At 41.6% G+C, this 17,982-nt stretch overlaps 1 protein-coding gene across 8 annotated transcripts in view; it reads left to right on the forward strand.

Moving 5' to 3' along the window:
* The first annotated feature begins 4,946 nt into the window (after positions 1-4,946).
* The window catches only part of Dnajc6 (DnaJ heat shock protein family (Hsp40) member C6), a 160,118-nt gene continuing 147,082 nt past the window's right edge, over positions 4,947-17,982 (forward strand). For 4 of the 8 annotated variants that reach the window (XM_078026422.1, XM_078026425.1, XM_078026424.1 and 1 more), the window contains exon 1: positions 16,575-16,813. Coding sequence is in view for 2 of the 8 variants with exons in the window: in XM_078026421.1 (XP_077882547.1) it covers positions 16,792-16,813 (22 nt within the window). In the remaining 6 variants the exon portion in view is untranslated. Of the gene's footprint in view, positions 5,161-16,574; positions 16,814-17,982 lie in introns of those variants that run through there. The other 4 variants (XM_078026423.1, XM_078026427.1, XM_078026426.1 and 1 more) reach the window with 2 other exon arrangements.

The raw sequence follows: 17,982 nt of genomic DNA on the forward strand, positions 1-17,982 counted from the left end.
CTAGTGGCTAATGATGCTGAATTTTTTTCATATGCTTTTGTGCCATTTGTGTATCCTCTTCAGTGAAATATCTGCTCATTTCTTTTTTTTTTTTTTTAAAGAGAGAGTGAGAGAGGGAGAAGGGGAGAGAGAGAGAGAGAATTTTTTTAATATTTATTTTTTAGTTATCGGCAGACACAACATCTTTGTTTGTATATGGTGCTAAGGATCGAACCCGGGCCACACGCATGCCAGGTGAGCGCGCTTCCGCTTGAGCCACATCCCAGCCCAATATCTGCTCATTTCTTTTGCACATTTTCTAATTGGAGTTTTTATTACATGGTGTATAAATATATATATATATATATATATACACACACACATATATATATGTATATATATAAATATACATACATATGTAGACATATATTCTAAATACTAGTCCTTTGTTAGATATGTGGTTTCTAAGTTTTTTGCACAGTCTGTAACTTGTAACTTGATTCTTTGTCCTCTTGACAGGGCCTTTCACAGAACAGATACAATTTTGATAAGGTCTAACATATCTATTGTTCTTCTTGTGGACTGTGCTTTTGGCAAGAAGTCTAAGAACTCTTTGTATACTTCTAGAAGATTTCTTCTATTTCTTTCTGAAACTTTTGTAATCTTACTGTTTATAGTTAAGTCTACAATCCATTTTGACTTGATTTTTGTGTAAGGTGTGAGGTTTAGGTTGGGACTATTTATTTATTTTGCCTTTGAAAGTCCAATATACTAGGATCATTTGTTGAAAAAGCTATCTTTCTTCTATTGAATTGTTTTCAAACCTTTGTCAAAAATTAGTTGGGCATATTTCTCAGGCTGTATTTCTGAGTTCCTTATTCTGTTGCATTAATCTTTGTGTCTATCCCTCTGTGAATCCCACACTGTTTTGATAAATGAATCTTTACTGTAGGACTTAGTATTGGGTACAGTGATTCTACTTCATGTTCTATACACACAAAACTGCTCCCTTTGGGAGCTGATGATATAGCTTAGTAGAATGATTGCCTTGCATGCACAAGTCCTGGGTTCAATCCTCAACATCTCTCTCTCTCTCTCTCTCTCTCTCTCTCTCTCTCTCTCTCTCACACACACACACACACACACACACACACACACACACACACACGCAAAGCCAAAACTGCTCCATTTTTCTCAACCACTTGAAGGTAAGTTAAATGCACTATGCCCCTTTAGTCTCAAATAGCTTAGTGTGTCTTCTAAAAATAGGAATATTTTATTAAATAACCACAGGGTAGTTATAAACTTTAACAAGTTTATCATTAATAAACATCTATTCTACCATCCATACTTAATTTTTTAAATTAGCCTAGTTAATGTATGAAGACTAACTTTGGAGACAAACTTTGGAGACTTAAAAAATAAAACACAACTCCAATACAGAGTCCAGCCTAGGGTCAGGTATTGTATGTAGTTGCCATGTCTCTTCAGCCTTCTTTGAAGTAGAACGTATTCACAATCATTATCTTTTATGACATCAATACTTTTGAACACTATAGCATCCCCTCCTTTCTTTTTCTTTTTGTTTTTTTTCCTGGTCCTGGGAATTAAGCCCAGGGGCACTCCACCACTGAGCTTAATCCCTAGACATTTTTATTTTGAGACAAGGTCTTGCTAAGATTCCCAGGCTGGCCTTAAACTTGAGATCCTCCTGCTTCAGGCTCCTGAGTAGGTGGAATTACAGGCATAGGCCATAGCATCCAGTCACCCTCCACCCCATCCCTTATAATAGTATAGTCCTCATTTTGGGTTTATCTGATGTTTCCTCATGATTAGATTGAGATTGTTCTTTTTTTATTTTTAACAGCTGTTGTTTTCTTTTATTATTATTATTTTTAGTTGTAGATGGACAACTATTTTCTTTTTAAATTGATTTTATTTTTTAAATACGCGACAGTGGAAAACATTACCATTCCTATTACACATATAGAGCACAACTTTTCATATCTGTTTGTATATAAAGTATGTTCACACCAATTCATGTCTTCATACATGTACTTTGGATAATGATGTCTATCACATTCCACCATCATTGCTAACCACCTGCCCCCATCCTTCCCCTCCCACCCCTCTGCCCTATCTAGAGTTCCTCTATTCATCCCATGCTCCCCCTTCCTACCCCATTATGGGTCAGTCACCTTATATCAGAGAAAACATTCGGCATTTGTTTTTTGGTTTTTTTTTTTTTTGGATTATTTTCTTAGCATTATTTTCTCCAACACCATCCATTTACCTGCAAATGCTATATTTTATTCTCTTTTATTGCTGAGTCATTATTCCATTGTGTATATGTGCCACATTTAAAAAAAAAATTCATCTACTGAGGGGCATCTAGGTTGGTTCCACAGTTTAGCTATTGTGAATTGTGCTGCTATAAACCTTGATGTGGCTGTGTCCCTGTAGTATGCTGTTTTTAAGTCCTTTGGGTATAGACTGAGGAGTGGGATAGCTGGGTCAAATGGTGGTTCCGTTCCCGGTTTTCCAAGGAATCTTCATACTGCTTTTCCACTTTGGCTACACCAATTTGCAGTCCCACCAGCAATGTCTGAGTGTGCATTTATTGTTGTTTGTCTTCATAATAGATGCCATTCTTACTGGAATGAGATGATATCTTAGAGTAGTTTTGATTTGCATTTCTCTACTTTCGAGAGATAATGAACCTTTTTTTGTATATTTGTAATTGATTGTATATCCTCTTCTGAGAAGTGTCTGTTCATGTCCTTGACCCATTTAATGACTGGGTTATTTGTTATTTTGGTGCTTGGACAACTATTTTCGTGTGGTACTGCGGCTCGAACCCAGTGCCTCACACATGTTAGGCAAGCACTCTACCACTGAGCTGTAACCCCAGCCCAGGAGATTGTTCTTTTTTGGCCAGAATTCTTCATAAGCAACATGTCTTCCTCAATGTATTACATCTGGGCGCATTCAATTTCCATCTGCCTCCGTTGGTGATTTTAAATTTGACCACCTAGTGAAGCTCTTGTCTGATATTCAATTGTTTGGACCTATAAAAATGGCAATTATATGATTTGACCCAACATTTAACTTTTTAAAAACATTTGTTCTTTTTAGGCTGGGATTGTGGCTCAGTAGTAGAGTGCTTGCCTAGCATGTGTGAGGTACTGGTTTCCACCCTCAGCACCATATAAAAATAAATAAAGATGAAAATTTTTTTTTCTTTTTAGATATACATGTCAGTAGAATGTATTTTGACATATTATATATATATATATATATATATATATATATATATATATATGGAGTACAGCTTTTTATTCTTGTAGTTGTACATGATGTGGAGTTACTCTGACCATGTATACATATATGAACATAGGAAAGTTATGTCTGATTCAATCTACTGTCTTTCCTAGCCCCATCTCTTATCCCTTCATTTCATTCCCCTTTGTCTAATCCAATGGATTAGACAAAGGGGAATGAAACTTCTATTCTAACCTCCCTCCCTTTTTTGTATGTTACCATCCGCATATTGAAGAGAACATTTGGCCTTTGGATTTGGGGGACTGGCTTATTTTCACTTAGCATGATAATCTCCAGTTCTGTGCATTTACCATCAAATGCCATGATTTCATTATTCTTTATGGCTGAGTAACATTCCATTGGTGTGTGTGTGTGTGTGTGTGTGTATAACATTTTCTGTATCCATTCATCTGTTGAAGGGTACCTAGGTTAGTTTCATAGCTTTACTATTGTGAATTGAGCTGCTATAAACATTGATGTGGCTGCATCTCTATAGTAAGCTGATTTTAATTCTTTTGGATAGATATACGAAGAGTGGGATAACTGGGTCAAATGATGGTTCCATTCCCAGTGTTCTAAGGAATCTTTACACTGCTTTCCATAGTGGTTGCACCAATTTGCAATCCACTGGCAGTGTATGAGTGTGCCTTTTCCCCCCCACATCCTTGCCAACATTTATTGTTATTTGTATTCTTGATAATTGGCATTCTTCCTGGAATAAGATGAAATCTCAGTGGAGTTTTAATTTGTATTTCTCTAATTACAAGAGACATTTAACTGTTATGAAGGTTTTAGATGTGTAATTTGCCCTCTTATGCAGTTTCCCAGTCTGTGAGGTTAAGTATTAATTGTTTCACTTCCCTGAAAATACCATTGGCACATGAAAAACACTCCCCAAAATACTAGCTATTATTATTGCAGCCTGGCAGTGTCGTCGTTTTGATCCTCCCCGCCCTCCCCTGCCCTGCAGTCCCTCCCAAATAGGAGCCGAATCTCAGCAGAGATAAGTTAGTGTTCGTGGGGTGGGTGGCGCCTCAGCTCTTGCTATTTCAGTTTCCCCATCTGCAAAATAGGGAATACCTCTCACTGCACTGGGTGAGGTTTAATGGTATGTATGTAAAAGTGGCTGGACATATGTTCTCAAAATATCATGGATAATTCATAATTTGTTATATGAAGAAAACAGGAATATCTATCAGTCCCCCCCCCTTATTTCTAACGTGTTGATTCATTCTGAGATAGTAGTAAGCTGTGAAAAAGACGGGGGGAGGCGGGGGAGGCGGGGGTGGGGGTGGGGGGGAGGGAGGGAGAGAGAGAGAGAGAGGGAGAGAGAGAGAGAGAGAGAGAGAGAGAGAGAGAGAGATATCATCATTTAGCCCCGTGTGATCTCCCTGGACAGAGCTTCGATTTCATCGTATGTGGTAAGGGAATAAAAATTAGTGCACACTCCACAGGTTTACTGTGACAATTAACGATGCCTGACTGTACTTGGGCACCGAGTGAAGGGCTTGTGACCTCAGCCTGCACCTGTTCAGTGCTCGCAGGGCGAGCGCGGCGCTGCGCGACCCGCCGCCCGCCCCGCCGCCTCCTGCGGGTTCAGTTTTCCCCTCCGCAAGCTCCTCCCCCCACTGGCCGCGTCCACCCGGGCGGCGGCCGGGCACCTGGCAGACGCGCGGCGGCGGTGACAGAGAGCGGTGACCCTCGGGCCGAGGCGGCGGCAGTGGGGGAGGGGCGCGGGCGCACCGATGGGCGCGACTGAGAAAAGAGGCAAGAAGAGCCGGAGGCTGTTTTCGTCGCTGCGGCAGTGGAAGGCGACCCGGAGGCTCTGGAGGACGCGCTGGGCTCGCAAGGCGGCGCTCGGTGAGTGTGGGCGCGGTCGGCGGGGACCTGTTACCCGCCCGCGCCGGCCTCCAGCTGCTGGGCGCCGCGGTGGCTCGGCGGCCGGGGCCGCCCGTGTTAGCGGCCCTGGATCCGCAGGTAGGTGGCGGGGCCTGGATGCCCGGCCCGGGCGACCCCCCACGTCGACCCTCGGTCAGCTGCGGGGACAAGATCACTCAGGAGCTCCTTGGGGGGCCTCGGTGAAGCGCAGGGTCGGTTCCAGCACGTCTCCCCCACGCGCCTAGACCTTCCTGTCTGTCCGTTTGGCTTTGCACAGAGGGAATGCAGGCCAAGCGATCTTTCTCAGGTTTGCACCCCCGTGGCCGGTCCCCCCACACCTGGCCCCGAGCCTGCAATGCAGTACTGTCGGGGGACTTCATCCGAAAGCAAGGTCCTCCCCATCGGGACTCAACCTACCCATTTTCTAATCCGTCTGGGGACACTCCCGGGTTACCTCCTAAACTCTAGCCACGATAAACTACTTTCCAAGCACACTTCATCCTGTCCTCACTAGGGCCTTAATTCCCTTCCGTAGAGTCACTGACTCACTCCATCCATTCATTCCACAATTTGTATGGAGTCCCTCTCTCTGCTGGGGCCCGAAGGGAACAAAATATCAAGCCTCCTCCTTGTGGAACTGCTTCTAGAGACGGCAGTCATTCCACACCTAAAACAGACACACCCCTCATCTCGCAGGGCTGTGGGTAATTGGGAGGAATGAAGCTGGGAGAGGGAAAGGAAGGTGCACAGAAAGGCCCCCTAAAGTAGTGCCATCCAGTGGAGACCTGAGCCTGACTGGGTTCTTCTGGCAGACAGCCAGAGGAGTACTTCCTTGCCTGGGGGAATAACTTGTGGAGTGGTTTCCTGGAGCCCAGCAAGGGGAAGGAGGGACACAAGAGTGGACGCAAGACCCCTCCCTGCAGGCCAGGGGAAAGTGTGGGGAGTTTATTCTAAGTGAGCTGGGAAGTGATCAAGCAAGGAAATGACATTTTGGCTGGCTCTGACTTTTCTCTTTCTGCAATGGCATGCTCTCATTGCTCAGCCTGGCTGCTTCCTCATCCTCTGCCAAGACTAGTCAGATGTCATCATCTCCCTGAAGCTTTTCCTGAGGTTCCTGCCACCTGTAACCTCTCCTTTAGAATTTCATCACCTCTAGGGCATTTGTCACCTCATCTGGTATTTTGGCTGTCAAAAGCGCATTCATCTTTTCTTCTCCCACTAGGCTAAGTGCAGGGTTTGGCACTTTGTAGACACCTGCACAGCATTGGCTTGTGTGTGGGGAGATGGGGGGAATTTTGTCTGTTTTCATCATTCAAAGATGCTTGCTCTGAGAGGCTGACATGCCTTGATTTCTAAAATGGCTGACCTGATCTAAGGCAGAAACCAGATGGCACCTGGGTCCTGTCACTGAAAGAGTCACCTTCACCCCTTTGTTCTGAGAATTGAATGCATGAATGAATCCAATGAATTAATAGTTATAAGGTGCTGGCACATGGTAAGAATAAATTTGACAAAGACCAGTAATAGTTACCTTTCAAATATTTATTTATTGCACTGGAAACAAACTTTTTCTGGTAGTGTAGTTAGGGAAATTATGTAGGTTGAAATTGTCATCTTGCTTGACTTTCAAGGTATGTGTTCCTACTTTTAGACAGTTTGCCAGTAAAATTTCCTCCTGTCGTCAAGAGCTGTTGCTGAACCCTAGGGCTGAAGACTGAGAACTCCTTTTCTTTAACTTGGTTGAGATTGGGGATTGCAACAGGTATTCCTTGAAAGACAATTGCATACAGAGTGTGGTTCCAGGAATTGTATGACTGTTTACAAAAGAAGAGTAAAGGATATTGCCACTATAGTAATGAGTTAGAATAAGTGTTCTAGTTTTTAAATTTATGAACCAAGTCTATACTACATGCACAGCATCCTCTACTCTCTGTTTCTCTGTTCCTGTCCTAGGAGCTCACCCACTGCTTCCAAGTACAGTTCTTAGGTGGGATTTTTATCTGTTTCCTACATTTTTCTACTATTTATTTCTCTTCCTTTCCCCAGTACACTCTGTGGATAAGGCCATTATAATATCTTCTATTAAAAAATACTTTATAGAGTAGTTCAACTACAAGATCTTTCTCAGATCTTGATAATACCCCTGGAAGGAGAGAGGGCAGATATTACTTGTTTCCCTCATTTTATATCCCGAGGAAGGTGAATCTAGAGACACTGAGTGGCATGTAGGCAGTCACGTGACTGGTGAGTGTCTGGCTCAGGCCTGACTACCTGTGAAATACCCTATCACATCTCCCTGAGCAAAATAAATATATTTTAGTGTCTATATTCATGGGGGACCAAAGTAAAACTAATATATATTGTGTAGTGAAAGAAATCTATATCCTAATTATATTTGATATTTTCAAGAATGGCCTGAATTTCTTACGATGATATCAATATCACTTTGGACTTCCAGAATCATAGCTTTGATGTTAGACTGTGATTATAATATGACACTAACATGTGGCACACTAATAAGCTGTGTGATCTTAGCCAGGATACTTGTTATGGTTTAGATATGAAGCGTTCCCCAAAGACTCATGTGTTGATGGCATGCATGGTCCCCAATGCAACATTGTTCAGAGGTGGAGACTTTGGAAATTGATTATAGTATCACCCTGTCTTCCACAGAAAATTTTAATTAAGCTTCTCCAGAAGTCTTCACCATAATTGATCTTAGGACTATCAGCACAAGAATCTCTACAGAAGAGTTCAGTGTCATTAACTACTTATTTCCTGTTGCTCTATCTTACTTGGCTTCGCTTGGAAGCAATCAGCACTCCAGGTGCTGAACACCCCTTTACTAGGTTTTTTTTTTTTTTTAGTTGTAGATAGACACAATACCTTTATTATTTTATTATTTTTATGTGGTGCTGAGGATGAACCCAGGTCCTCACATGTCCTAGGCAAGTGCTCTACCACTGAGCCACAACCCAGCTCCTTTTACTAGTTTTTCACAAACATTTATGGACTATTTAATATAAATAACAATATATATAATAGAAGTATGCTTGCAAATGCAGAGTGTGATAAGAAAAACATTCTTTTAACTAGGTCTCTGTTCTTGGGCTGGAGATTCACAGAGGTGTTTACATTTCAAAGAGAAGAAGTTACTAATTGGGCTCCATGGTAACAGCTAGCAGGGGGAGAAAAGTAAAAGGAGATCTTCTCAGACACTGTCCTTGAAGGGTTACCTTGCCTAGAACAGTGAAAGAAAATGCTGCTTTTGTGTGATCTTCTGCAGACTGTGAACTTCTGATCCACTCCTCTTAGATGCTGGGTATAAAGTTCCAAAACTGCCTGAATTCCGATGGACGGAGTTCAGGGGAATCCATTGATTACAGTGAAAGCTCTGCCCTTGAATCTGGCTATAGCCCAATAAATCTGCTTCTGGTTCCTATTTGGTGTCTTGCCTGTCTATTCTCTGCAACAGGATCACAAGGGCTATGGCCTCATGAATGGCTTAATCCATTGAGGGATTCATAGCTGATGGCATTATTGGGAGGTGATAAAAATTGCAGGAGGTGGGGCATATTTGGAGGGAATTGGTCCTTGGGGGTGTGTCTTTGGGGACTATATCTTGTCCTCAACACGTACCCCTCTCTGCTTCCTGGACTATGAGGTGAGCAGCTTTGCTCTGCAACACCTTGGCACCAGGACATACTGCTTTGCCTGATCACAGGCCTAGAAGGAATGGAGCCAGCTGACTATGGATTAGAACCTCTGAAACAATAAGCTAAAATAAATCTTTCCTCCTTTAAGTTGTTTGCCAGGTATTTGGGTCACAGTGACAAAAAGTTAACATAGTACTTAATCTTTTTAAAACTTAATTACTTATCATCTATAAAACGGGGATGAAAATTTGTATGTCATGTTACTATGATGATTAAATGAGTTCCTAACACATAGAGACTCACAAAGGGCTGGTTGTTATTTTTATGTATTTGAGTCCAAGTCTTTGACGATATGATTGCTCCCCAAATATGGTTAGTTGTAGAATTGGAAAGTTCAGTGAGCAATGGGAAAGATCATAGCTGGAGGATATTTGGGGACAGCTAAATCTTTTGGGCAAAGCAAAAGTTCTTCTTCACCAGCATCCTTCCTTCTCTCATCTTCCACCCCTCACAACACAGATAAGGCTGCAGATAAGAAGGACCATGGCTTCTAGGGATTCTTGGCATCTTTTCATCCTAATGCTCTGTCCTGTACAGAGTAGATATTCAATAAATATGTTCAGAATGAATGAATTATTTCACTCCTGTATAGCTTGAATGAGAATGAGTCTGAACATTTGTGACTATAGCTATAGTATTAATACCTAGGAGGACAATTACTGGATCAGAGGACATATTCTTTTTCTTCTTAAGTTTGGGATATTAACAAGTAAATATCCATACATTCATGCTATTTTATTTCTTTTTTTTTTAAGAGAGAGTGAGAGGAGAGAGAGAGAGAGAGAGAGAGAGAGAGAGAGAGAGAGAGAGAGAATTTTTAAATATTTATTATTTTTTAGTTCTCAGCAGACACAACATCTTTGTTGGTATGTGGTGCTGAGGATCGAACCCGGGCCGCACGCATGCCAGGCGAGCGCGCTACCGCTTGAGCCATATCCCCAGCCCGTATTTTATTTCTTATCAGCAATGTGTGAGATTCATGATTTCATTGCTAGACTTTAAAAAAAATCTATGGGTGCTTTATAATTATACATAATAGTGGGATTCGTTATGCCATATTTGTACATGCACATAACATAAATTGATCAATTCATTCCCCAGTACCTTCCCTTTTCTTCCCCTCTTCCCTCCCCGTGATGTGGTTTGTTCCACTCTACTGCTCTCCATTCCATAATTATTATTTTAATTACTTCATTAACACAATATATTTACACATATGAACCATTGTGTTACATTTGTACGTGGACATAGCATAATTTGGTAGATTTCATTCCTGAGAACTTCCCCATGCTTTCTCTTCTCCCTCCCCTTTTTGAGCCCTTTCTTCTACTCTATTCGTCTCTTTTTTTTTTCATGAGATCCCCCTCTTTTAATTCACATTTTTCTCTCTTTCTCTAGCTTTTGCATGTGAGAGAAAAATTCTACCCTTAACCTTCTGAGTCTGGCTTATTTCACTTAGCATGATGTTCTCCAGTTCCATCTATTTATCTGTTGCTAGATTTTTTAATGCTTGCCAATTTGATGGGTGTGGAATGTATACTTATTTTATGTTGATTTCCTTGATGAATAATGAAGTTGAGTGTCTTTTCTTGTCTCTTTACCTGAATATTGGCCATGCTTATGAGAACCTCTATGAAAAGCTTGTTCATATCTTTTCCTAATCTTTTATTTAGTAGTTTTTTTTTTCTGTAAGTATTTTCTTAATTTTTATTTGTTTAAATTTCAAAACAATCCACTCATGGGAGTTTCCATGATATCAGTTATATGAAAGCACAAATAAATTACTTTACAAGGTACCATTAAGCTTGTCTTCAGTAGTTTTTCTAATCTATTTATAGGACTTCTTGACATATTCTAGATGCTAGTCATTTATTTGATTTAGATGTCAAAACAGCTTAAAAAATCTACCATATAAGTAGTTCTGAATGGGAATAGGCAAGCTGTGCTGGGTGGAATTAGCCCTTCAAATGCATCTGTTCTTTCCAGAGAATGCTATTTTAGTCAAATATCAAAGCTTTTACAGAAAAGGGAGTGAAAATACTTTGTGATCAGTAGACTTTGCTAGTCCCAGAAATATTGTTGATAGTTGACCCTGAATTCCTCCCAGGAGAAATCACCTTATCCAGACCCTCCTGGGGCAAGGAGTCCTGGCCTGAGCTATGATCAGCCCTGGGAAAACACAGCTGGAACTAGAGTCAGGATCCATTAACAGGAAGTACTTTCTAGGACAGGTTAGTTGGAGAGGAGCACAGAACCCTTGCCAGGTAATTGGTGGGTTTGTCTCTTATTGTCATTTTCTGAAAACCTGTTCCTAAAAACAAATCACATTAAATGAAGGCAATCATACCTATCCAGCTTATTCCCAAGGTTATTGGAAAGATCAGGTGAGGTCACAAATATGAAAAGACTGTGTAAAACAAGATATGTTAGCTAACCAGTCTTTTGCCAGAGTGGGAAAATCCAATGGAACTACAATTTTAGGCCTGATTCCTTCTCCTGTGTTCCTTTCTGCAGACAGGTGCACGATTGTAGAGCCATGGTTCTCTGACCGTGTTCTCTAGACCAACAGCATCAACATCACCCTTGAACTTGTTAAAAATGCAAATTCTCAGCACTTACCTCAGAACTACCAAACTGGAAACTCTGGGGACAGGGCTCAGAAACCTGCGTTCTTGACAAGTGATTCTGATGCACATGGAAGTTTGAGAACCTGTGACCTGTGGAATGAGCAAGGGCTTTCAAGCCAGCAAATGTGGGGTTAACTCAGTTTCTTCCGTTTGCTAACTGTGTACTGAATGTGTTATCAGACCCTCCTGGGCTCCCAAGCTCTCACCAATAAAAGGAAAATAATAGGATGATTTCCCTCCCCTCCCTGGTCTTGGCAAGTGACCTTGACTCTTTTTACTTCATTTTTTTTTTTTTGTCATCTAGAAAACTGGGACAGGAAAGAGTTAACTTGTTTGCACTCTTATTGTAGGACAGCCACAGTCTGAAACAGTGCATGTTTTTATTTTATTTTTTATTCTTACAGTAATCCCTACTTTATAAATGAGGAAAGGTAGAGCAGAGAGAACCTTTATTTTATTTCCAAAGTTACACAGCTAGTACCCTGGAATTCAAATCCAGGTAGCCTGCTGTGAGCATCTTTAAAGATACTCTTTGACCGATAAGTTCTTGATAAATGTATGACAATGGCAATAGAAAATCACTTGGCAGGTAGGAAGTACTTCATATATCACTTTCCTTCCCCTTGCCTGGTAGTTTGAGGTCACAGGACTTTAACTGGTCTGACTGACTGACTCTTTCTTTCTTTCAATAATTGTTTTAGTTGGAGATGGACACAACACCTTTATTTTATTTATTTATTTATTTATTTTTATGTGGTGCTAAGGATTGAACCCATGTGTTAGGCAAGGGCTCTACCACTGAGCTATAACCCCAGCCCTAACCAGCTTTTCTTATAGTGGTGTTGCTCTCTTCTGTGCTAATTCCCTAATCATACACCTCCACCCCACCCCCAACACATCAGCAGTTTTTTTTCTCTTTGCCTCGCTTCTTTATGGTCATTTAGGTGCTCTGAGCAAACCAAAGCCCTGGCTGGACTGAGGAAGAGCAGGTGTAATGAAGGAGGGGAAGCCACTCTCCTTCACCTCACCCTGGCATGTTTAGGGAATGAATGATGAAGCTAGAAGAGGCTCGAGCCTCATCAGAAAGACATTTGGTCTGTCTAATGAGGGATGTATCTTCTGGGTTTCTCTTTGCTTACCTGTTCACTAAGCAAGAAATAAAAGTGCCACAAAAGTTTCAAAGGAATTATAGAAGTGTTTTTAATTTAATTTTATTTTTTCTGTGCCTGTCTTTCTTCAGAGTAAAACTTGCAGCTTAGAAATTTAACCCCCAATATTACAGCAGGACAATAAGAATCCTTATTCCCTTTCAGTTCAGAGTCTCACTCTGTTGTTCTTGAAAATTCTCTTCTTCGATCTGCTCTCAAGATGGCCTCGCCTACTGGGCATGACTCACCAGTCTAGTGACTCAGGAGTGGCATCTAACAAGAGAAGGAATGTGCAGAGCTGCGGAGGGACTTAGTGGCCAGTGGAGCCTGCCTGAATCCTTCTCTCAATGCAGTTATTGAGACAGAACATCAAGCCAAGCAGTGCCTGCTTACAGTGGTCCTTGGTTTCATTATTCCAATTTATTTGAAGGTTGGGGTCTGCCAGAGAGTTGCTTTGTTGTGGAAAACTTCAAAGTTTAAGACCATTATTGTCCCTCCATGAGGTGTGGCCTCGGGGATTACTGTGGGGCAGTGCAAGACTTGTGAGCATTCATCTGATGCTGGAAGGAATGGCCAGGGAATCAGGGGACTAAAGCTTTCATATGGTGTCAGGAGAGGACACAAAGGCTTTTTATTTAATGAGACCTTCACAATGCTTCAACTTAATATTTTTAAAATTTCTTTTGTTTTTTTTAGCTGTAGATGGACACAATATTTATTTGTGTATTTTTATGTAATACCAGGGATTGAACCCTGTGCCTCATGTTCATGCTAGGCAAACACTCCCACCACTGAGCCACAACCCTGGCCTCTCGACTTAATATTAAAAAAAAATCAAGGATTAATAGACACATGTACCAAATATACCAAAATGAACCTGAACATGGAGCTCACTGTACAATTCTTTTGACTTTTCTGAATATTTGAAAATTTCCAAATTACAGTGTTGGGTAAGATGCAGGTACTCCTAGCAATGACCACACTTAAAAAAAAAATAGTTATTTCTTTTGAAGTACAAAATGGCAGCCTTCCTTCTCTTCTCCCACTTTCTTACTACTCCCAGTCTTCATTTCCCCACTTGCACCCTGAGCAGCTTGCTTGATGAAAAGGGGCCTAGAGTGAGACAGGTCAGTGGTCAGCTACTCCTTTATGCCAAGGGCTTTATATCCCTTTGATATGTATATCCTCTCATAATAACCATACAAACTAATTATTATTTTTCATATTTTATGAGGAGACTGAGACTCAGAGGGCTAAACTTGACCCAGGTCAAAGGTAACAATCTTACAATAATTATGGAGCCCTACTTTGTGCGTCAAACTTCTTGCCACATACTTTACATGTTTTAACTCATTTGAACCTCTACTGTCCCTAGGGGATATGTACCATTTTAATCTTCATCTTACAGATCAGGAATGGAAACTTGGAGAGGTGCAAGAATTTGTCCCAACTATCCTTATCGGTCAGTAAATGGCAGAGCCCGCTAGCCTTTTTTTTTTTTTTTTTTTCCAGAGCCCTTGCTCCACTATTCCGCCCAGGTCTGGACGTCCCTTTGCCTAACTCAGTAAGTTAGCATACCTTGTGGAAACTTCTTGACCTGAGACCACAAGCTTCTGAGGACAGAGAATTTTTTTTTTTTTTTGGCTCTGTGTCATTCTTAATTGTTCAGAGCAGTACCTGGCACTAAGAATACTATTGAATGAAATGGTGCATGAATTCCTCAGCCTCTCAGCTCTGAAATGTGCTTCTACTGGAAACTTTTTGACTGTTCTGAACTTAGCCTTTGAAGGCAGAGATGCCTGTTTCTTTGATGTGATGTATGGGCCAGTGCCTCATTCAGTGGCCACTGAGGAGTTATAAAGGAAGGCACGTGTATTAGGCAGCTTTCTATCACTGTAACAAAATCCCCGAGATGACTTATAAAGAAAAAAATGTTTATTTTTAGCTCATGGTTCCAGTCCATGACTGGCTTTATTTTTGGGGCTTGTAGTGAGGCAGCACATCATGGCAGGTGCATGTGGTAGAGCAAAACTGTCTGCTTCATGACTAGGAAGCAAAGAAAAAGACAAAGGGTTGGGGTCCCACGGTGCCCTTTGAAGTTATACCCCCCAGTGACTTAAAGATCTCCCTCTAGGTTCCAAGTCTTAAAGGTTCTACCACCTTCCAAATATCACCACTTTGGGGACAAAGCCAAAGACACATTGGGGGATACTCAACATCAAAATTATAGCAGCATATTCCTGATTGGTCTTAAGTTGTCAAACAAGAGCAAAAATGCATTACTGTCAAGGAAAGATGGAAACCAGAAAAACAAAACACAAAAGAAAACAAAAACAACCTTAAAATTTTCCAAACTTTCAGGGAGTCTTCAAATTTTAGCAGCTAGAAATCACCCCCAGGGAGCTCTAGTGGTCATGAAGTCTTTGACTCCATAGCCTTCTTTGACTCTTGGCTGCATAATAAGTAGCTAAACACTGGCAATTAGTCCTCTTAAATGTGCCCAAGCAGTTGGTAATTATACCTTGCATTTATAGAGTGCTTAGTTTACAAAGTACTGCATCTGTTCTCTCTTTTGATCTTGCAAACAGCCTGGTATATATCCAGGGCAGGTATGATTAGCCCATTTTACACACGAGGAAACTGATGGTAGAGAGGCTAAATCATCTGCCTTACACACTCAGTTAATAATTGGTAGGCAGAGAGAGGTCTTCAACCTCTTCTCTTGACTCCTAGTCCAGGAAATTTTCTGTGTCCATATTGTATTTAACCCAGCAATTCTGTGGATGAAAGCAACAGATAGATATATTTCTTTTTGTTGCTTTTCTCCCAGCTTAGTTAGGTCTTAGATTGGGTCAGTTAATCCTTATGAGTATCAGTTTACCAATTTGAAAAATGGAGAACAAACACGAGCTATCAGTGAGGGCATATGGAGCAGAGGAAGTTGTGAGGGTTCAGAACTTAAACAAACAAATACAACAAAAACAATAAAAAGAATTCTGAGTGAAGATGTTTGGAAGACTGATGATCCTGACCTATTTTCCATAAATTAAATGTTACCTCACTTGGCTTCCTTATCTAAAATGGCACCTCTGTAACCTGATTACCATGCTTCATTTTTCTTTACAGCATTTACTACCATTTATTATATGACTGTGTTCGCCCATTGCATGTCTGAATCCTCCTACCAGAATGTAATAGTCATGGGAGTAGGCATTTGGTTTGTTTTTGTACTCGGACCCTAACAGGTAGAATAGTGCCTGGCACAAATAATCAATTGTTGAGTGAATGATCAAAGAGTGAATTAATGATTCCAAGTTGCATAAGGATATGAAGTAAGCTTGAATTGAATATGGGAAGATTTGCCTGAAATTTCCTTGCCCTTCCACTGAGGGATCTCTTGGTATGGCTTCCTCATACCTATTCCTGGCTGAGCCATCCAATGGCTTACAACCAAAGCCTCCTTGACTGTCTACTTACACCTGAGGGGAATGAATTCAGTAATCTGTGTCCATGCACCAGACCCTTGTATTGCACCCTATGCGTTTGTTTCAGAACAGCTGGGAACACTTGTGAGTACTGGGCACCGGTCTCAGTGCACTGTTGTATCCTCATTACCTAGCATGGTTCTTGAACCACTGAGGAGTAAAAAAAGTTGTTGAAGAGATGAATGAAGCAATGTATGAATATGTAAGAGGAAACAAAACACAGGGCTCCTAATCCCCTTTAAAAAAATGCAGTTACTGTTTGAAAAGAAGCCCAGCACAAGGCATAGACATTGCCCTTTCCGTGAGAACCAAATCTCTCCTGAGGCAAGGAGGCGCTAAACAATTGGTTCCTTACCCTGAGGGAAGGAAAGGCAAGTCTGGCTCCGGATCCGGTTCCACGCCATGTTTTGGAAGTTGTGTTTACGTCTGCCTTCATCCCCATCCTTTCCGCTCTAGCATAAGCAAAATTATAACCCCGCACATCGACTTGCATGCAATTATCATAGCCTGAGTGCTCCTCCGCTGAGGGACTTCGCCCCCGAGACCGCTGACTGTCTGTGAATGACAAATCAAAAGTCAGGGTTGCAGAATCAGCTGGACTTTTCTGCTTATTGGCAGCAGAGGGAGGAAGCAGAGAATGAAAGATTCTGAAAATAAAGGTAAGGGGCCAACTGCAGAGGGGAGGCTAAAAGATGCTAGGGATGAGATGTCACTCCGTGAATATGTTTAAGTTGTATTACTGGCTGATTTAACATTACTATGCATATATTGTTCAAAAATTCTAGTTATATAATAAGTGTGTCTGTCTTAAATGACTTTTGGTTTCCAAATATTGTGTCATTCAATTTACCATTTTTGTAGTCCTAAATATAACTACAGTTTTTTTTTAAATTCTGTATTTGATCTTGGCTAGCACATATTTCCATTTCACAGATTTCCTTATAATAGCTTTCAGAATCTTGATAATTGTATTTTGGGGTGTTCATAATAGTTAATCATTAAAAGGTAGGTTTTCAATGCATTATTGGAATATCTAAAATAGTTGGGACTTAAACAATTTGGATTTTCAAGAAAAAACATTGATGGAGAATCCCTCATCGTACATTAATCTTTTCAGAGGGCCCAGTGGGGAGCCATCTGACCTTCAGAACTGTTTATCTTGCTAAGATAAATGCAAACTCCACCCCCCAACCTTCCCACCACCCCGACCTGACAAGGAACCCCCCCCAAACAGAAACAGAAACAACCCCCAGACCCCTCAAACCAAATAGCAACATCATTCTGTTTGAGGAATGGGGGAAGAGAGAAACGTGTTTAAATGAAAACTCAGGAAAGGAAAGATCTCATTGAAAACGAGGTAACCAAATTTCAAGTTCAACGACAAGAATTCTGGAGCATTCTGGGGTTTTAAATTCTGAAGCTCTTAAATTTTCTGCCGCAGTTGGGGGAGGAGCAATGGACCCCTGGGTCTCAGGAGGCTACACGTGGTCCCGTGTTCTTCCTTCCTTCTTCCTGCCTTCTGCATTGGTCGCCCTCCTGGTCCTCGTGCGCTTGGAAGGCTCAGAGGGACTGCGCGCCTTGGGGACGGCGCTCCGGTGGCCGCCATCTCCGAGCCGCGGTGCACTGCCCCTGCTTCCGGAGCACTAATTTTAGGGTTCGCCAGCCCGCCCTTCATCCCGCCTGCTGTCTGTATCTCTCCCAGGAGCTGCTGCGCAGCAGTTGGCACCCCACCCTCTGCTGGCGCGCTCTGATTTAAGGAGGCCCCAGCGCTTTGCCCTTGGGCTTTGGGGGCTTGCGGGTGCCCTAGGAAGCACGCAGCGCCCAGGGC

Source organism: Ictidomys tridecemlineatus, chromosome 11, assembly GCF_052094955.1.
Source record: "Ictidomys tridecemlineatus isolate mIctTri1 chromosome 11, mIctTri1.hap1, whole genome shotgun sequence".
NCBI lineage: Eukaryota > Metazoa > Chordata > Mammalia > Rodentia > Sciuridae > Ictidomys > Ictidomys tridecemlineatus.